Below are 21,338 nucleotides of genomic sequence, written 5' to 3' on the forward strand. Positions count from 1 at the left end.
TCCCGTCATCCTCTATGGTTACCGGATGTTTCGCCCACAAGTCAGTTCGCCCACACCGTTTAGCCCACAACCGTAAGTCTTTTCGCCCACACGATATCATGTCATATAAATATACACTTGAAAAGCTTTATGAAATAGAATTTATGTAATTTTAAGTCCATCAAAGCAATGATGGAACTTTTAGAATAGCATTAATTCCAGTTGTCTCGATGAAAGTCAAAGATCTATCGCGCTGTAGGCTCGCGCTGTATCTCACGAACTCGGATGTCAATGAAAATGACACATCAAAGCATTCGATAAGATTAAATAATCATGTTTTTAATAAAGATTTTCTTCAGAAAGCCAAGATTTGTTTCGAAAATCTCACTTGTTAGTTTCACTTCATTGACGAGCAAGTCTTTACACTAATTTGTTGCCGTCACTCCGTCACAACAAAGTCGTTCGCGTCTGAAGTCAATTCTCAGCGCTTTGGCTTTCATCGAGACAACTGGAATGCTATTCTAAAAGTTCCGTCATTGCTTTGATGGACTTAAAATTACATAAATTCTATTTCATAAAGTTTTTCAAGTGTATATTCATATGACATGATATCGTTTGGGCGAAATTGATTTGATGGCCGATATGTTGTGGGCTAAACGGTGTGGGCGAACTGACTTGTGGGCGAAACATCCGGTTACCTCCTCTATTATCATATTTCCTGTTTACCTCAATAACCCTGATACTATATGAAGCGAGATGACGTTATACCACCCACTCTATACCATAATAGTATTCCTTAGAGAATACAGGAACAATAGTCATAATTAAAGAACAAAAGTAGTGTGAAAAGGATTATGGTCTAGAGACGGGGGTAAAACGTCATCTCGCAGAATACAACAGAAATTGGGCTCCCTGTGTTTTGAAAGAACGTATCTGCGGTCCAGTTCTTAATAAGATATTGCAGGCTCAGCAATAACAAAGATAACGAGTCGAAGGAAAAGGAGGTAAAAATATGGGGTAAAATACCGGTCAAAAATACGTGTGTATACATGTATTATACAAGTATCATACATGTAATGGCGTTTGGAACGTGTACTTAAAGGGCCACTTGGACGAAAATTCGGACAAATTTCAAAACCCCTCTATGCGACTACAAACGGTTCCAAAACAATCAATAGAACTAATTAAACAATATCCGAACCTTAAATTTACCTTTTGTGTGAATATTGGTTCAAAAAAATAGGTCTTAAAAGTGTCCGCCATTGATTTATTCGTTCACGGCCAAAAGTCAATTCGGCCAGCGGTCTTCCGTAGGAAACCTCCTTGTGACGTCATTTACTCAACCCGTTTGTAGAAGCAGCGTTTACACCATACATTTCTTCTTGTATCTGCTTAGGTTTTTTTTGCTTTTTTGTAAGCGCAATCTTAAGAATAATAGTCGTTTTGTGAAATTTGGTATTCGAAAACCATGGAAGGTCATGGATTTGATGAATTTAACTATTCTGAGGAGCTAGAGCCGATTGCTACCGAAGAAGAGTATGTTGTTTACCAGAGGGAACTCGAGATAGAACTGGAAGAAGAAGAAATGCTAAAGAAACGATTTGCAAAGGAAATACAACTTAATCACTGGTAAGATATATAAACATTAACCTGGCTATACCAGTTATCAAATCGTGCAATGCTTTTAATCAAGACTCAAACTATTCTTCTTATATTTGTACTGTAGGTGCAGTTGCTCCGCTTGTTCACTGACTTTGATCACCAATCAAGCAGAGTGTTTTTGTTGTCAAGACATTGACCGTTGTAGGGAGAAATTGGAAGATTTTGAAGAAGAACTTCCTTGTATAACCGAACATCCTGGATTTAGGTCCGTATGCCTTGACAAGTGGGTTTTAGAGACGGCTGCAATTGGTCTCAAGACGCGTAAACGACGAAGTTACGTCGTTATGAGAGAGCAAGGGCTAGTACCAGAAGCACGGTAAGTGCGTGAATTACTACGTATATACTTATATATATAATATATAGTGAACAATCTTTAATGAATATTACAGTAATTGATATCCTAATTTGTAGATTTTTCAGATCAGTTGCGTACCGTCAATTTTATCGCCTCATATGGGAATACGACGGTAATCTAAGAAGACTGCCTTTGCCCTGTTGCGTATATAATACCATACGATCAGAATTTCCCTCAGAACATGGGACATATAAAGGGTTTATAGAGGAAGATGAAGAAGAGGAAGAAACAAATACCGATTCAGAATTTGAGGACGAAGAGTTACAGTTCGATGAAGAAACTGAATAAAATCAAATGTCGTAAGTAAAATAAATATAAAATATAAAAAAATAAATATAAATATAAAATATAAAATAAGATAAATATATTATGTAAAAGATGAAATGAAAATTGCTCCTGTAATGAGTGCAAACACCAATAAACATGTGGCTCATTTGTTGCTTATCCCAAGTGTGCAACTTAGATAGTGCTGTTGTTAAATCAGTGCTGTTTTCACTTTTAGTGTTTGTACTCTATAACAGAATTGTAAGAAAGACAAATTTCAATGCAATATATAAATGCATAGAGTAATAGATCAGCTAGAGCTGGAACACTGCCCTCTCTTGTGGCCCTTCATTGGATTGCCACAATTTTTGCAGCTAGGTGCTTTTCTGGCTGATTGTCTTGGCTGGAGCAATGCTTGCAATTCTTCATCTAAACAAATAAATAAAGCTTGATAATCTTGTGCAATCAAAAATTAATACAAATGTTAGATTTCACTAATTACCTGTGCACGTAGGTGGACAAATCTGTGTTTCTTTCTCTTTCCTTTGTCTATATCTGTTTAACGCTGCTTCCTTGTCCTCTTTGTCTAACATTGAATGCAATGGCTGAGGGACACTTTCTTCAAGTTCGTCTCTGACTTGTTTTAACTCCGCTTTTGGTGTTTCTATCAACGTCCTGTAGATATCACTTATGTAGTCTAGAAATTAATGTGTTGATTCATTAATGCCATCACATAATCAAAAAAATATTTACTAACAGCAATAGACTAGTTTCATGTTCAATAGACACTGCTGTATTTTATGTCTCCAGATTTATTTCCAGAGGCTTAGCCTGGTTATAATAAGTAAGCTGTTCACAGAGACCATAATAATTTTTGGTATTTGAAACATTGGTAATGTACATTCTTCATAATTATATGCTCAGGCTAAGCCTGTGCAATAAATCTGGGATCATAAAACACAGCAGCATTTATTAAACATAAAACTGGTCTCTTTACAGATGTGTCTTTCCTGAGTGATGCCTACCATAATTTTGTGGTACTTTTGATTCCTTCACTGTTCCCTCGCCATATTTGTATTTTATGTACTTGACCTTGAGTTTTGGATTTCCGTGATCATCCTTTTTTGAATCACGTTGAAGATTGTAATTGAAATGCAGTGCAGCTAGTATTGTCCTTCAAAGAAAGTGGAAAATATGCTTGATTCTTTTTTTTTCCCTTTTGTTTCAAAGGTTAGCAAGATGAACTCTTTAACAGGAATAATTGAGTAGGACATTTTTGAAAAGAGGTTTTCATTCTTTATACATTGTTTTTTCTTATATGTTGGTAACTATAGTAGGAAGGAGAAAAGTAACTCCTTTGAATAATCCTGAATAGATAAAAACACTTTTCAGGCTTGGAAAAATTTGAAGACTCCATTTTCACTCATCCCCCTCCAATAAATAATGAATAGTCCCTAAAGGTTTATCAAAGGAAGTATTTCTTGTATCATACCTGCTATACATGCCAAGATAAGAAAATGCATACATCTTTGGAGCAAAATGATTAATGACACTGTGATAGCCCTCAAGGCAGCTTGTTTGAGCATTAGTTGATACTTGCTTGATTGCTTTGCATAAACTGTCTTTTGTAAGAGCATCATAGAGCTTTTCATATGCTTCTGACCCTGGAAGTAGCATCAATTAGTTTTCGTCAATTTCCATTTTTTTAGTCTCATCTGTTTTGCAAGGATTATATTTACATTATACTTTATACTATATACCTTTTAACATCCATGCTTTGGGAACTGTGATGATTCCATGTTTGCACTTATTGTAAATTTTGTTTGGAAGATCCTTGTGTTTATTTATAATATGGAATAAAAAGCTTTGAAATTTAGCCAGTTTAACTTCTCCCAGAAGGACTGGTGTGGAAATGGCAGACCAGTAGAAGTGGGAGATGCAGGCCTTGTACCAGCGACCAATAATCTCACAACCACGTTCTTTACTTAACTTCAGCATTTTCTTCTTTATTTCTAAAATTATAGAGCATGATTATTATATAAGAGCAATGATATCATTCTCAATGATTCACATACATAATGGCTATGAAGAAATTTTTAATTCTTGTCACAACAGACCTTTAACATGTCTGTGTTATTTTCCCACTTATTTTTTCTCTTCTGCATAATTAGTTGAAAAAATCTTTCTTTTCATTTCATCCATTTATTCATTCATTTCATTGGTTTGTTTGTTTGTTTGTTTATTATTTGTATGTTTTCATAGACATTCTACTTACTTTTTGCAACATGCCAAAGATCAAAAAAGTGATTAATCTTAGGCTTGCCCATTTGCTGACATATCTTTGGGCATTCCTCTTTCATCCACTTTGTGATGGATGTGTGCCTGTCAGTGATATATTGCTTTATTATCATGCCTTTAGTTAGCAAATATAAGATAGACCGTCGGTGGCCAAGAAATTCCATTGCTGCACTGCTACCAGCTTCATTTGCCTTTTAAGATAAAAACAAATAAAAATAATGAGAAATATCAGAAATTTGACATTTTTGGTATACACATTTATCCACCTTTTTTCTTCAGTACTATACTTTATTTTCATATTTACTGCCCTCATTGCTTTGCATAATTTTGACTACCGGTACTTTCTTTTGTTTTAGCTTGGTTACTTTTTGTCATGTAACATTTTTTTATATTTGTGTGATTCACAATAGAGAGAATGCATTAAAACCATGAAAGAAATACAAAACTGTTAATAGTCACTATAACTGAACCAGAACATTCATTACACAAAGAATAAAGTGGTCTATCACATGTCTTTGTGTAATGAACAATGACTTCGGTGACATAGAACTAACCTGAACTAGAACTATATTTATTATCAGACCAATTGTGCAGCAGAAGATGGTGTATGTTCCATACTTTGCAGAATGACCCATACTGTCATGCCGCCCGTCCCCGGCTAACTCAACTGGAACACCATCTAATTGATTAAAAATATTTCTTTGGTAACTCCTCCAGAAGGTGACTATTGATGGAAGTAGCAGGTGCTTCTGATGATAGTAGTATGTGGACTCATTATAAATCAAAATATTTATATGTCTCAGCACTTGTAGAACTTTCTTCACTGAAGCACCTGCTGTGAGTATTGCAAAACTCAGCAGTATGTTGCCAGCAGGGAACTTTCCAATCAATAAAGGTTGACTTGACCATACATTAGTCTTTTCGCAGCTTTTACACTTGGTCTCTACAGTTACCATTGTGCCTGACTGAATCGTAGAGACAGATGGGTTTGGGGACTTGCAAAGATGGCAGATTTGGAAAAGCATCAATAGATGTGATAGGAAAACAATAGCCTTGGGTTGTTGGCGGCAGTCTTTTCCATCAGTACGCAATCTAACAAAGAAATCAAAATGAATAACTAGCCCAGCAGTACAATATGGCAAATGAAAATCTATCATTTCTTACCTATCATTTACGTTTTCTTTGTCAGAGTCTGAATCATCATCTATCTCAATTCCATCTGCTGGTTCATCCTCTATGGGGGCATCATCAGTACATTCCATGACTTTCTTCACCTCATCCTCTATTTCCTCCTTCATTTCTTCATCATACTCATCAGACATGTCCTCTTGATCATCAGATAACATTTCCTGATCACTTTCTTCATCCTCAGCTATATACACATCTTCAGTCTGACAGTCTGTAATAAAAAGAAAAGAATGGAAAAAATTTGAAACACAAGAACAGTAACATTTGAAACTGATAGTCTATGAAAGCATAGTATACCTATAGTCCTTGTAGCACAAGATTTAGTTGCTTTTGCCAGTGCCTCAGTAATTAGGGAATTTGTAGTTTCCAACCTGTTTAACCTGAGTTTTAGTGCTCTAACGTTTGGTTTTAGTTCAAGACATTGCTTGCAATATGTCTTCTCCAATTGTGTCTCCTATGAAATATACATATGGAAAAAATCAATCCAACAATATTGTTTTATTTACTCCTATTGGCAGTTTAAACTTAAAAAGACAAGAAATGTCAGCAAAACACAAAACAATCCAGTAATTCATAATAAATTTTGAGCATTTACATTGCAATGGTTAATTGCAGATTATGTCATAAAAAGCAATTGATAATTATTGATGAAAATTCTTGAATAACATAAACTGAATAATTTAGTTCAAAAGTGAGGATCTCAATGTGTAAGTGTTACCCTTTGTGTATTCCCCGAGTCATCAGAGGGTTGTGCTGGCTGTAGGTGACTAGTGTCTAGCTGTCCTTCAGGAACATTGCTCATTTCTTGATCTGGAATTTCTGTTTGCTCAACAGAAGCCATTTCAATATGTTTTTCAAGTTCTCCTGAATTTTCAGTGGCGTTTGTTGCCTGTTCACTCAACTCTGCGACGGTAGGTTGGTCGGTAGGCTCACTATCTGTTTTCAAGTCTGAACTTGAAGTCTGAACTTGATCGTACTCATGAAGAATTTTTTTGAGTGACTGTAAGGGAGAACCCCGCATTAGTTATGAATAGGGTGACATCGAATTTTACTCCAACGCTCTCCAAAAGAATCACAAAATAATTCACAAACAAACAAGAAAACGGATATTTATCTCGGGTTGTTTTCTTCGAAATATTTTCAACACGGATATCATAATTTATTCGCAAATTTGCTCAGCTCATGAGGTGCGAAAACTATCGCATGGCGACATCCACGACCTGCTTTGACTGAATTTCAGGGATTTTATCAGCATTTTAGTTGCTATATAAGGCAAACAAATGTGATTCTTGAAAAATAAGTTTGTCCTAATGTATATCGTTTGGCTGATCGTTCAGTATTTTTCTGCGCAAGATCTTATATTGCGGTTTGGGGGAATTGTACTCACCTGACGGCGGCTTCTGTCACTAACAGCTTCTTCTTTGGAAGTTTCACGAACCCAGATGGTCGGAATTGCTCCTTTTTCCAGCTGGCGCCGACTTCCATCCTGGTGAAAAGCTCTCGAAAAACAGCTGTCTTTAAAATGATCGGAACAAATGACAAATCGTGTAGTAGGATTGAAGTTCACGCGATGGGTGCGCACGAACCGCTTCCATCGGTCACACTCTGGTTTACTGATCGGTGAGTAATGGACTGATATTCCCGATTTTTTATCAGAAACATTGCTGCAACCGTATACAACGCAACGGGCAGATGGCATACTTCAATTTGAGAAGCAGCGGCTAATAAATTTTCGATTTTGAATACCTTAAGATAGAGTTTTTCCCTAGTTGTCAAATTTTCCATATACATTAGCCACGAGTGTTTTGATTTTGGTTGAGTAAATGACGTCACAACTCCGACTCGACCCATTCTCCCTGAGCCGATTGCTTGATACAACGATTTTAATGGCGGACGGAAAAAAAGCGTCAAATTTTCGATCTTCCCCTTGGAATACGAAGAAATCATTTACACCTGTTATTAATGAGGTCACAAGGATTCCTTATTGAAAGTTTCAACTTGTTTTGAAATTTGTTCGATTTTCGTCAAAGTGGCCCTTTAAATACATGCTTTCAATTAAATACAGGTTTGTTAAACATGTATTTTTAAAGAAAGTGACAAGATACATGTGTCTGCTACATGTATCACGTTATTGATACATGTATAGAAAACAAAGAGACAGGACGTGACTGGTTGGTACATGTATCACAGTAACGAGGATACAGGACATGATTGGTTGTTATATTAATCCGTTTTAGTTAATGAAATACAAGCGAGGGTTGAAATTGACAGATATTATCCTTGACCATCATGTTGAAAACCTTTTAATAACTAACAGAGGTCAGCAGGCCTGAATAGTATACTAGTTGTTACTGACTGCAAAATGAGTGGTTTTTCAGGTCAACAGGCATTAAATAACTACCAAGTAAAGTATACTAGTCGTTACTGACTGCAAAATGAGTGGCTTTTCAGAAGAAATATCAAAGTTTCTTGAAGTAATCTTTTCGCTAATTGAGGCAAAAAATACAACGAATCAAATTGCTGATGAGCTATTATATCAGCAAAAACGTCTCCAAGCCCACTATAAAATATGCTGCTTTATAGTCTCACAGTTAAACATCGAAGGAAAGCCTCCTTCAGTAATGACAATGTGCAACCAACTTGCCGTTCTCAGGTTAAAGAACTTTTGTCAAACTGTGAGACGTCTTCATAAAAATAACACGGGGGCAATCAACGGTCAACGGACGTCCAAAGGCAATCATAACTTTGTAATATTTTGCGACGAATGAGATATACCGGGATGGAACAGACTTAAACGAGTTTATGGAGAAACTCATTGAGGGCTCTATCTAATTTTTTTCTACTGGTTTATTGTTTCCATTGAATTTTCCCAAAATAGATGTATTGTTTACATCTATTATCGTTGAAGGTATAGTATTTCTCTAACATTCAGCATAGTATTACGTAGAAATCTGACGTCGAAGCATCCTGGCCATATTCTTGTACATGCGCAGTCAATGTCACAGAAAGTGTCAAGTTCTATTGTTGAAAACAAAAGCTTACTTGTATTTGATACACGTATTTATACATGTATTTTGACTTGTTTTTCGCGTCATATAAAAAGACGGTTGTTACTTTATGTTTATTCATTGGAAACTAACGTAACAATCAATAAAATATTGATAGGAAGATCCAAGTGAGTAATTAGTGACTTATTTGGTATACTAACAAGCATTTTCACCGTCACAAACCAAATATTCTCCTGCAGCTCTTACTCGTACCCATATTCTTCCTGTCGTCAGCGCCTGGGTCTAGCCTGGGTCTAGCCTGTATGACAAGGACGGACAAGACGAGCAGGAGAAGTTTGTCGTGTGTCTTGTCTACTAAAAACCATCGATGAAACTCTCCTCCAGCACCAAGGTCGACTTTAATTCTAACTCATAAACCACTTTAAGATGATGGCAGTAGATGTATGCATGGTTCTACGGCATGGAGGATGTTGTTAGCTGGCAGTATGGGGGTCTTGAAGGTGCGAGTATTGGGAGTCTTACTCATGTTATCTCTTGGTTCGTCTGTTGTGTTATGGTGGATAACCCCTCCTGTACATCATTCACAAGGTATTTTACTCTATATTACACATTCTATATCAATAGACTTGAAGAAACATCAACATTATTTTAAATATATCGAAATATGTACAAATATATGATAAATATCACTGATCAACATATGGCATACAAACTGATTTATCACTCATTTTCAACATTATTCCAACTTGTTTCAAAAATACTTCCTTTAATATTAATATTACGTATATACTCTTTTAATGTAGTTATTCTTTTTAGTATTGTCCTCCTTCCAAATTCCAATCCTTACGCGGAATGTAGCTAGTTTATCGTTTATTGTTTTCATAGTGACAATTTGAACAAGATATTTCTTCCATAATTGTATCAACACTTTAAATTCTACTCCTTTAGGAACTTAGATTTTATCCCAAATATTTTGAATTAAATCTCATTCTTTTTCAAAACGCCTTCCATATAACACGACAACTGGTTTTGGTTTGTATTTCTAAAGCAAACACTTCAAATGTATTCAAAGGTTTATCAATATTATCTTAAAGCCTGTTTTTTGTCATCTGTCATATTATCACACACCAGTTAGTTATTCTTTAGGATCTGTTTTCATTGAACAATTGAACCTAACCCTAGTATTCTTATCTTTGGCAGGTTTTGTATTTTTATCTCTATTTGAAGCAAAACACATGCAGAATCCATTTAAGCCCAGAAATTCTGGATGCTTCATTTAATAACATCAAACTAGATTTCATTTAACCAAACAGATGTTTATCATTTATCTTGCTACACTGGGCTTCCACAGTCTCCAGTGATAACACAAACTTCTAATAATCCAATCTGGGAATTAAGGGTGCTGTGGGTTTTTCTGGTTTTTGTCCCTTTGAAAAACCTACATTTATATTTCAGTTTAGTTCTAATTTCTGTAAGGTAGCCATGCCCTGAATTATTTCAGTGCATATAGGGTCGTTGTTTCACATTTTAAGGATTTTTTTTGTTTCCAAGGAAAGTTATCTGTCTGCATTGATAGCCAGGACTATTTGTGTAGCTGGTAGATTGCCTATAAACAGTCATGTAACACTAGAAGACAGGAATATGATATCATCTGTCACTAGTCTAGTAGCTTCATCATGGTACTATGTGAAATAACTGTTAAATTCTTTAAATCTGTTTGATCGTGGTAAGCCATTGAACTTATTTAAGAAGTCCAAGGTTTTGGAACCAAACCTTAGATATTATTTCTATGCTTTGTTTCACTCTTTGTTACATAAACTAATAATTGAAAAATTTTAGCACAAATTATCACCGATGATTGTCAATACAAAAACAAAAACAATTTTCGTAGAAAAAAAAGCTTTTTTTTTTGAACATATTGACTCATTTTTGTGTGAAAGTAAAACCACCCAACTTCGTTACCTTGTTTATTATTAGTACTAATGTCTGTATTATAAAGATGATTATAACACACAAATGCCTTGAGGTATTGTAAAACATGACCTTCAATAGTTTAACCCCTATTTATTGCATGTACATGTGTCATCTATATTTATCCTAGACTAGTGTGTGTACTATAGACTGTACTCATGAGAATAACATATTATATATCACATTATATATATTCATTCCTCAGACGTGTTTAGGTGTTTAGGTGGGGTGATTGAGCTTAGAGAATGGAATTCAGTCTCTATTTGGTATTTATTTTACACAACACATTTTTCAGCCGTACATTTGCCATCCTCAGTGTAAAGTGGAATGGGTCAGAGTATAATTCTGAGAAAGAATATAAATAGCAAACAAATTAGAATAATTAATAATCCCTTGAAGCAAGGGATTTATACAGATAGTTTGACATGTGTTAAGGGAAGGGTTTTCCCAAAGGATTTAGAGCACTTCTTTTATTTTTAGGGTGAACTGCATTGGTATTATAAAATATCACATCTATTCTTACATTGTAATACAACACTATTCTGTTGGCTTATACTTCAGTGTTAATATAAAGTACTAGTATGGCAATATTAGTGTCTAAGTTAGACTCTCTCTAGAATTAGTACTTAATGCATTACTTTGAAGTGCTTGTCTCCAGGCTTATTCATATGATGATTATTTTTTATTAGTAAAAATACACAGGTGATTATTGAAAATCTTGTGCGCTGATTGGTTGAGAAACTCACACTATCACACGATAACCACCTCCAGTGATAATCCAAAATGGTAGCCAGCCGCTTCGTTGCTGTTACCAGAAAAAAATGTCTTTTATATTCTTTTTATTTTATTTTTTGAAAGAATCACCTGCGTATTTATACTAAAACAATTATTTGCCTCAGCCTCAGTGAATAACGAAGAATATTTACCTCGCCGCTCAAAGACTCAAAAACCCTGAATTCTATATTTTTATGGGAGTTAAAAGCCATTACTGTTGCTTTTGTACATGTTTTTTCGTTTCAGAGTTCGATTTGTGAGCCCAGCTCTGCCCTGACTTAGATCACCCTAAAGGATTGTTTAGTGTTCAAACTTTGCTCTAGCTTGCCCTAAATTAGAGCAACCCAGAGGTTGTTTCAGGTTTAGACCTGTGAGTCAGTCATGTCCTGACTTTGTTCAGTCCAGAGGCTGTTTCGGGATTTGATGTTCCTGAAACAGTATATTATATTTGTTTGTTTGTTTGTTCCATAGGTAGCGACATGCCCAGGATACAGATATCTAAGCATGCTAGTGACAACACTATGTTATGGAAAAAACTTGCCTCTCTACAGAATCAAAATGATGATCTCAAAAATCAACTGAAATTAGCCAATCAGAGACTTCACGATGTAAACCTTAAACTAGTCACTCTTAAAGATATTAATCAAGGTGATGTTTTATTGTTGTTATTGTATTATAGTTAGTATTATTATTAATTATTGTATTATGGTGATGATGATGATGATGATGATGGTGATGGTAATAGTGATGATGATGATGGTGATGATGATGATGGTAATAGTGATGATGATGGTGATGGTGATGGTAATAGTGATGATGATGGTGATGATGATGGTAATAGTGATGGTGATGATGATGATGGTGATGATTATATTAATACATATTAATAATATATTAACCGCTATGTAACCGCCACCCGGTTAGCTCAGTTGGTAAGAGCATCGGTCTGTTGTGCGGGAGGTCGTTGTTCAAGCCTCGGCCGGACCAACACTCAGGGTCTTAAAATAACTGAGGAGAAGGTGCTGCCTTTGTAATTACATCTGCAAATCGTTAGACCTTCATGTGGCTCGGATGATCACGTTAATGGCGTAATTAACTAGAGATGTTAACAGAGGACCACAAGTTTATCAGTTGAGATACTGTCAAGTGTTATCCTCTATAAACAAAGTTAATAATATTTTTTTTATTTATGTTTTTCCCCCTTCAGATCAAAGTGCTAATAAAACATCTGGTTGTCCAGATACATCAAGCCTTTCTCAGTGTGAGGTGAGTTCCATGAATAAGTAATGCAAACGCTGATAAGAAACTGAATTCATAATAAAAGCACTGTGCATTGTTGGTCAGCATGTATATGATAACATGTACTATTATTTATCTGTTTAGGTTATCCATATCTGTGTGGTATGTGCTGGTCATGATGCCACCAGACAAGCTGTAACCCTCGTCAAGTCCATTATATTCTACCGTCATAACCCTTTACATTTTCATTTTCTCACTGATTCAGTCTCTGAAATTATTTTATCAACATTATTTAAAACTTGGAAACTACCAGCAGGTAAATATATCAAATTATGGTATTGATGGAGATTTGATGATTATGAGAATCATGACGTTATTAACATTTTGTACAGTGATTATTGATAAATTGTTTTGTCTTCCAGTACAGATGGCCTTCTACCCCATCACCGATCACATGGTAATGTACCAACACTTTATAAGAAAATATGTGGACGGCATTCGTTCATTTCATGTTTAAAGCTCATTTCAATACCCAAAATCATGTAGATTTGCAAGCATTGCATAGGTGTAGACATACTTCAGAAGAATTGACTGAATATTGTAATATTTATAGATCAGATAAAAGCCATGCAAAGGTTATGTCCCTAACCCTAAGGGGACTTGGCCATAAAATAGTCTGATTTTATCGAGCTTAAACTTTACTAGAACAATCTAGCTGTTTGAGAGTCTAGAACAAGGGTCTAGATCAAAGTTTTTCTTGATTTTTGGGAAGTATTATATATTTACTAAATGTTTAGAGAAGTCTGTGACGTCATTTGCTCATCAACACTGTGCCCCAAGTGCCCCTTTAATCAGTTCAGAATAGGATGCCATGAAATATTCATATCTTGACCACACAACATCCTTCTTCCAGGGGTAGTTCTAGTATATATTATTACAGAAACATTCCCAGACTAGGCCAGGAAGGAGGTGGCCAAGAAGAACATTCATCTGGACCCACCCATTTGACTAAGACCATGAAGTGGCTAAATTGAGAACTGGAGAATGTGGAGAGAAACCCTTAAATCAAGGAAAAGACTTAACAAATTCTACTTCCATGTGATGCCGAGTGTGGATCCCTTTCTTGAACTTGATTTTTTATTTAATGACACCCCCACCCATACCCCCTTGGTAAAAAATAAACAGTCCCTTACAATGATGGTGTTTCTTTCCACAGGATAAGGTCAAGTGGTTACCTAATAAACACTATTCTGGAGTCTATGGTTTGATGAAATTAGTGCTCACAGAGGCCCTCCCAGAAGCTCTTGATAAGGTAAATACTATCCCAGGTTTCATCTTACTAATACAGTACTAAACAAACAATATAAGGTTGTCAAATGAAGTGTTATTGCCCCACTAGGTCATTGTACTGGATACTGATATCATACTTGCATCAGACATAGCTGAGCTGTGGAGGCTGCTTGACAACTTGACTGGCAAGAAAGTAAGTCATGTGTACATGATAGAGATAACACATGTTAGCACATGCTTCAAACCCAAAAATACCTCATGTATAATCTATGTGAAAGCCTCAAGACTACCACATGTTAGCAGGGCTTGAAATAATGGCCAGACAATTAAGGCCGGCCAGATTTGGTACTTTTCTTAATTGTCTGGTCAAATCTTTGTCTTACCAGCCATTTTCAACAGTAGGGTTTAGCCCGATATGAGGTATGACTGTGGAGCTAAATTAATTAGCATGTGATCATGACTGGTCCAAGCCCTGGATAGAGATAATGGCTATTATTATACCTTTTACTAAGTATCTCAATTCTGATTGGTCGAGAGCCCTCAGCCAATCCCTGATATCGTGTGAACTCGACATGATAAATGTATTATCTGTAGGTCTTCCTACAGATAATACATTTATCATGTCAAGTTCATTCAAGGTCACACTGTAGTAACTTTGTTTTTATTCATTATGTGTATTTATTTCCAGAATTATGCACAAAAACAATTATCTAAGGAATCCTTAACTCATTTTCATATATTTCATGAAGAAATCTCGAAATATTTCTGAATTTAGAATTTTGCATTTTTCACTGCAACATCATGGCGTTCATAATTCTTGTCTCTATAATTTAATGTTCATGTTTTTTTTTTCAGTATACAAAATGTATAATAAAGCAATTATTGAATTTGGTTGTTGCATAATATCTTAAATTATCAAGACCGAGGCTGTGTTATCATGCTCAACCTCATCCAATAATTGCTTATTATATGTAGCCATACTATATCTTACCATAACTGTAACTATGCTTTGTGTTTTGGGTTATCAGTATGATTTTTTAAAATTATAACTATTGTGTGTTACCCTCTTGACATAAAGTCCATTCATTCATTCATTGTGTTTGTTGGTGTGCCAAGGCAATAGGTCTGGTAGAGAATCAAAGTGATTGGTATCTTGGTAAACTATGGAAGAACCACAAACCCTGGCCTGCTTTGGTAGGTACTGTCATATTGTCATCCATCATGGCTGCCGTCATGTAATAACACAAAACCTCTATACTGATTGTGGGTATTTTTCAAGGGCCGTGGTTTTAATACTGGAGTGATGATACTAGACTTGTATAGATTAAGACAAATGAACTGGAAACATGTATGGAGACTTACAGCTGAAAAAGAACTGATGAACATGTTGTCTACGACACTGGCTGATCAAGTATGTAACCTGTGTGTGATGGCTTACATGATAGTGGATAGGGTAGGGGGTCAGCAAGTGGTTGGTAGGGGGTCAGCAAGTGGTTGGTAGGGGGTCAGCAAGTGGTTGGTAGGCACTTCCACCTTGTGGACTCATCATTATCTTATTACTACAGGATGTTTTTAATGCTGTAATCAAGAATCAACCTCACATCATATTCACACTACCCTGCGTGTGGAATGTCCAGTTAGGGGACAACACTAGAAGTGAGGTACAATATTGCATTATTCATTTTATATCAATTATCAGTTGTTTTGCTATTTATGATTGATAATTCATTTTAATATCTATATTATTTCATACTCTTTCCTCAGCAATGCTATTCCAGAGTCACGGAGCTCAAGGTATCATAATTATGTTGAAAGCTGCTCTAAAAAATCATAAACATTACCAACACAACAAATTGTATTGTTTGATGGTTGGATAAGTTGCCCCCAACCATCTAGCCCCCTATATACATACTGAGATTTACAGATTTACTCAGTAAGGGCTAGATGGTTGGGGCTAGATGGTTGGGGCTAGATGGTTGGGGCTAGATGGTTGGGGCTAGATGGTTGGGGCTAGATGGTTGGGGCTAGATGGTTGTGGCTAGAAGGGGAGGGGGCATGAAGGGGAGGGGCATGAAGGGGAGGGGCATGAAGGGGAGGGGGCATGAAGTGGAGTGGGCTAGAAGTGGAGGGGGCATGAAGGGGAGGAGGCATGAAAGGGGAGAGGCATGAAGGGGAGGGGGCATGAAGGGGGAGGGGGCATGAAGTGGAGGGGACATGAAGGGGAGGGGCATGAAGGGGAGGGGACATGATGATTGGAATTCTGTGATTCACATTATTTTTCTCATGTGATTGTGTTAAGGTTGTCCACTGGAATTCTCCCAAGAAACTCCTGGTTAAAAACAAGCATGGCGATTTCTTCAGGAACCTCTATCTTACTTTCCTAGAGTATGATGGTACATTACTAAGGTATATATGCACCTATCCCTTGAGTATGATAGTACATTACTGGGTATATATACACCTATCCCTTGAGTATGATGGTACATTACTAGGGTACATATACACCTATCCCTTGAGTATGATGGTACATTACTAAGGTATATATACACCTATCCCTAGAGTATGATGGTACATTACTAGGGTACATATACACCTATCCCTTGAGTATGATGGTACATTACTAAGGTATATATACACCTATCCCTTGAGTATGATGGTACATTACTAAGGTATATATACACCTATCCCTTGAGTATGATGGTATATTACTAGGGTATATATACACCTATCCCTTGAGTATGATGGTACATTACTAAGGTATATATACACCTATCCCTTGAGTATGATGGTACATTACTAAGGTATATATACACCTATCCCTTGAGCATGATGGTACATTACTAGGGTAAATATGATCTGTGAATTAATCATCTCTCGACTTAGATCAGCCCAAGATTTCAAGAAGGTTGAAGGAATATTGAAAACTGACCAAATAGTTAATAATCTATTATTTCTGTGTAGGAGATGGCTTTTTCACTGTGAAGATTTTCAACCAGTAGACCAATCCAACAGTACTCTAACATCAAGTGAGATAGCTGTCGTTACCAAGGTAAACCATACGTACTCACTTTACCATAACTTGGAAATTTCTCATGCGCTGATTGGCTTAGAACCATTGTCGATTAGAGGCTAGACCTGCTTGTGCTTACGACATCCTTCACACGTGCACAGAGCAATTAGATTACAGTACAGACCCATAGAAAACTGACTATGATTTGTTAAATATGCAATAACAATACATATATAATAGGGTTCACGCTTTACTGTTGATATACTACAGGTACCTACTGTCTTAGGCAGTGACCCCATACCTACTCATATATACAGTAATGACATATAATAGGGTTAATACTTGAATACTGTTGATATACTACAGGTACCTACTGTCTTAGGCAGTCACCCCATACCTACTCATATATACAGTAATGACATATAATAGGGTTAATACTTGAATACTGTTGATATACTACAGATACCTAATGGCATAGACAGTGAAGACCCTTGCTATGAATTTAAACAACAACACTTCATCATCCACAGAACACATCTTTACTATCTAAACTATGACTTTACTACAGTAAGTAAACCAATGAATGCACTAATAATGTAAAATATTTCTTTAATTTTTATGTTGTAACACAAGGAGTTCTTGCCGAGTCTCCTTTGTGGGCTGTCATGTTCATGTATATGACATACTCACTCAGGGCTTAAAATAACGGTCGCTCAATCAAGAGTCATGATCTTAGGCCAGAGCTTAGTCATACCTTATTTCAATCTAAATGCTACTGGTCAAAATGACAATGCAAAGATTTGACCCTTTAACACCATTTTTATTGATGGTTAATGAAATTGGTTTTAATATAATGTTGATTGTTGTTTTATGTAGGCAGTTGGTGATCATGATGTAACACTTGTAGCACAGCTGTCCATGGACAGACTACAGATGATTGAAGCATTGTGTCAAAACTGGGCAGGTAACCTCATTTCAAGCAAAGCTGTCAGAGTTAAATACTGGTGATAAGAGATTCCAAAATCCAAGAATAGCTGGAATTACTTTTTGTGTTTCTTTTTATTATTGAGATTGTTAAGATAATAATCTAGTGTTGTTTGTATTGATAAAACCTTTTCAAAGATCTTGATTATGCCCATTAATTCCTTTGGATGACCTGATTTCTATTGCCTATCTCCTCTGGTTCCGACAATGTTAAGTGTACACTTGATTATAAATACCTTGAAAAACCTGTTAGTGTTAGTTGTAACATGCCTGAATCCTAACAATATCGTAGGTCCAATAAGTTTAGCTCTCTACATGTCTGATAGTGAAGCACAACAGTTTCTAAACTATGCCCTCAACTCACCTGTTCTCAAGTCAAGAACCAATGTTGGTTATCATATTGTCTTCAAAGAAGGTGTAAGTACCACCACGCCCTGATCTGTATGCATTTTATGTTATATCTTCGATAATGATAGCTTGAAATAATTTTGATATTCATTATTCCCCCCAGCAATTCTACCCAGTCAACTACCTGCGAAATGTTGCCCTTGACAACACAAGAACACCGTTTGTGTTTCTCTCGGACATTGATTTTCTACCCATGCCTGAACTAGACGCATATATTAGGTAAGTATTTGCAAACCATGTCATATACCATTGTGAACTGGACAGTTAGCTGTGAATTGTTGATGTTTGTTAATAATATTTTATTACATGTTGCAGACAAATGCTCAAGGCATCATATGCTGGTAAGAAGGTAAGTTGTCTGGTTGATGGTTACTCGTGATTGGCACAATTGCTTTTCGTGTAATTCAAGAGTCCTTTGACACAAGGGTCAAATATCAAGTGAAAATTATTACTTTCCAACAACAGACATAATAACAAACTTATCTTTACAGACTTACCATTTCATATAATTTCAAACTCTAAGTCAATGCTTCTAGGTGACTTGACAAGCCACAGCAGGCTTAACATACTTGTTTTTGCTAATCAATTTTTCCTCTAACTTTTGGTTGTATTAGGCATATGTTGTTCCAGCATTCGAAACTCTTCGTTATAAACTCAGTTTTCCTCGAACAAAGTCAGACTTGTTGTCTCAGTGGGACCTTGGGACCGTGTTCACATTCAGGTGGGTATTTAGTTACTCATTCTTCATATTAATTACTATGATTTGTTGAGTAATGATTAATGATATTTATTGTTTGGATATGACCAGGTCTAATGAATGGAGTAAAGGACATGCTCCAACCAACTATGCCAAGTGGAGAACAGCTACCACACCATACCCTGTATGTATGTGTACTGTAAATACTGATGAATAAATGGTCTAGGAAAAAAAACAAAAGAAAGCCCCAGCGTATGAAAATGTTTTTACAATGTGTCTGTGAGAGCAATGAACCACATTGAGTTTTAAACGTGTAATAATTATGAAGATGACAGTGTGGGATTAACAGTGTATTAGTAAAGGGAATTGAATGAATAAGTGTGTTGTCTTATTCCAGGTGCAGTGGGAAGAAGATTATGAGCCATACATTGTTGTACCCAAGAATATAGTACGTTATGACACTAGGTTTGTTGGGTTTGGATGGAATAAAGTATCTCAAATCATGGAAGTCCATGCACAAGGGTATGTCTGTCTGTCTGTCTATTTGTCTATCCATCTTTCTCACTGAGAACAAAAACCCTGGAATTTGTGGTTCGCACTCCCCTTCATCACTGCTGCTATGCCCAACAAGATGAACTATATAGTTTGAATATCTTGGGTACTCTTGCCCGTTTAGGGTAGGGATGTGCCGCTGAGCCCTCAGAGCCCTGACCCTGTTTGAGAGTAAAATCACTGAAATTCATACCCTGTTCCAGAGTAAGATGGCTGAAAACCATACTCTGTTCTGGTATTGCAAAAATAGATACCCTGTTTCAGAGAGGAGAGAGCGTGATTTCATATACCCTGTTCCAGAGCGAGGGCGACTTTATATATCCTGTTCCAGAGTAGAATCGCTGAAAACCATACCCTCTTTGGCGGCATGTAGGCATGTACCCATCTAGCGAATATAGGGGAGTACCCCCCCCCCCCCCCCGGGAATATTGCATAATTCAAAATGCTGAAGGCAGAAAATTGATTATAAATTGTTTCCATTGTTTACTGTTCTGTGAAAATAAAAGAAAATAGTCCTCGCAATCCTTGTAGTACTGTGTAGTGCTGCTGTAGTTGTTTGTGGGACAAGATTAATTACATTGGTAAAACTGCTGCAACAGTGATTGGTTTGCTATTTCCTAAGTCTGAACCACATATGTGGGGTTTGCCTGTTTTGTTCCTTATTCTAAACTATTGGTTGTTTTTTTCAGGTATGAGTTCATGGTTCTTCCTAATGCCTTTATCATTCATCTTCCTCATTCCTTGTCGTTTGATATTTTTAAATTTCGCTCTAGTCATCAATACAGAAGGTAATATCACATGATCTGCCTTGAACACCATCGTTAATCAATCATAACAGACAGCGTGTTTCGCTTGTTTTTACAGGTGTATAAAAGAGTTAAAAGAAGACTTCAAGAAATATCTTCTTGATAAATACGGACAAGATAAATTCCCAGAATTGGAGCTGGATAGTTAACAGAAGGTTACCATAGTAACTTGGATAGATTGTGCGCTGCCCCATAAAGGGTCGCGTTGGTTTTATGTTTTGTTATTTATAGAAAGGGATATTCTGTCAATCTAATTTACTCGGGATTCCATTTCAATCCTTGGTTATGATCTATGAACACTATTTATATCAGGGATTATATATATATTAACAAAACATGTTTTTAAATGAGCGAAACCATCTAGCCATCCCTGCCCTTCACCTGAACCCATCACTGATGATACTTCACTGACATGTGAATGAATGAGGTATAGACCCATGTTGCAGACATACATACATATATTGTACTGTAATGGAATTCTACATGATGCATTGCCTAATGACTTGGACACAACAATTATTTTATAGGAGATTAATATATATCAATATATATTTGTAAATAATCTATATTTTTATGTATAATTTAATAAACAGTTTTGTTTCTTATAGTCTAACTTGAAAACCATTGAACAACCTCAGGGCTGATCCAAGTCAGGGCACGGCTTACTCACACATCTAACCCTGAAACAACCTCTGGGCTGATTCAGGTCAGGGCATGGCTAACTCACCAATCTAACCCTGAAACAAACTCTGGGCTGATCCAAGTCAGGGCACGGCTAACTCACAGATAGAACCCTGAAACAACCTCTAGGCTGATCTAAGTCAGGGCATGGCTAACTCACTGATCTAACCCT

The 21,338-nt window shown here is 36.3% G+C and overlaps 3 protein-coding genes across 3 annotated transcripts; 2 read left to right on the forward strand and 1 right to left on the reverse strand.

Moving 5' to 3' along the window:
* The first annotated feature begins 1,104 nt into the window (after positions 1 to 1,104).
* LOC148913119 (uncharacterized) lies at positions 1,105 to 4,136 on the forward strand. The gene is made up of 4 exons (XM_089027049.1): positions 1,105 to 1,608; positions 1,706 to 1,957; positions 2,053 to 2,295; positions 3,491 to 4,136. Exons 1-3 carry the CDS (start codon positions 1,448 to 1,450, stop codon positions 2,282 to 2,284), a joined length of 645 nt encoding a protein of 214 aa, XP_088883175.1. The 5' UTR covers positions 1,105 to 1,447; the 3' UTR covers positions 2,285 to 2,295; positions 3,491 to 4,136.
* On the reverse strand, positions 2,360 to 7,756 carry LOC148913120 (uncharacterized). Its single transcript, XM_089027047.1, has 11 exons — positions 7,134 to 7,756; positions 6,465 to 6,746; positions 6,044 to 6,200; positions 5,723 to 5,957; positions 5,113 to 5,650; positions 4,536 to 4,749; positions 4,021 to 4,272; positions 3,753 to 3,924; positions 3,286 to 3,434; positions 2,763 to 2,957; positions 2,360 to 2,689 (listed from the first exon to the last, which is right to left on the reverse strand). The coding sequence occupies exons 1-11, from the start codon at positions 7,443 to 7,445 to the stop codon at positions 2,571 to 2,573; spliced, it is 2,625 nt and encodes an 874-aa protein (XP_088883173.1). The 5' UTR covers positions 7,446 to 7,756; the 3' UTR covers positions 2,360 to 2,570.
* Positions 7,757 to 9,018: 1,262 nt separating this feature from the next.
* LOC116307961 (xylosyl- and glucuronyltransferase LARGE2s) lies at positions 9,019 to 21,092 on the forward strand. The gene is made up of 23 exons (XM_089027048.1): positions 9,019 to 9,342; positions 11,971 to 12,147; positions 12,707 to 12,765; positions 12,883 to 13,054; positions 13,161 to 13,195; positions 13,955 to 14,050; positions 14,138 to 14,221; positions 15,145 to 15,222; positions 15,308 to 15,439; positions 15,594 to 15,689; positions 15,793 to 15,822; positions 16,328 to 16,434; positions 16,990 to 17,077; positions 17,501 to 17,605; positions 17,915 to 18,002; positions 18,315 to 18,439; positions 18,534 to 18,649; positions 18,746 to 18,779; positions 19,045 to 19,151; positions 19,239 to 19,311; positions 19,525 to 19,649; positions 20,369 to 20,467; positions 20,544 to 21,092. The coding sequence occupies exons 1-23, from the start codon at positions 9,198 to 9,200 to the stop codon at positions 20,632 to 20,634; spliced, it is 2,262 nt and encodes a 753-aa protein (XP_088883174.1). The 5' UTR covers positions 9,019 to 9,197; the 3' UTR covers positions 20,635 to 21,092.
* The last annotated feature ends 246 nt before the right edge of the window (positions 21,093 to 21,338 follow it).

This window comes from Actinia tenebrosa, unplaced genomic scaffold (genome assembly GCF_029948245.1).
Source record: "Actinia tenebrosa isolate PJP-AT-01 unplaced genomic scaffold, QUT_ActTen_1.0 PGA_scaffold10__47_contigs__length_13832649, whole genome shotgun sequence".
NCBI classification, from domain to species: domain Eukaryota; kingdom Metazoa; phylum Cnidaria; class Anthozoa; order Actiniaria; family Actiniidae; genus Actinia; species Actinia tenebrosa.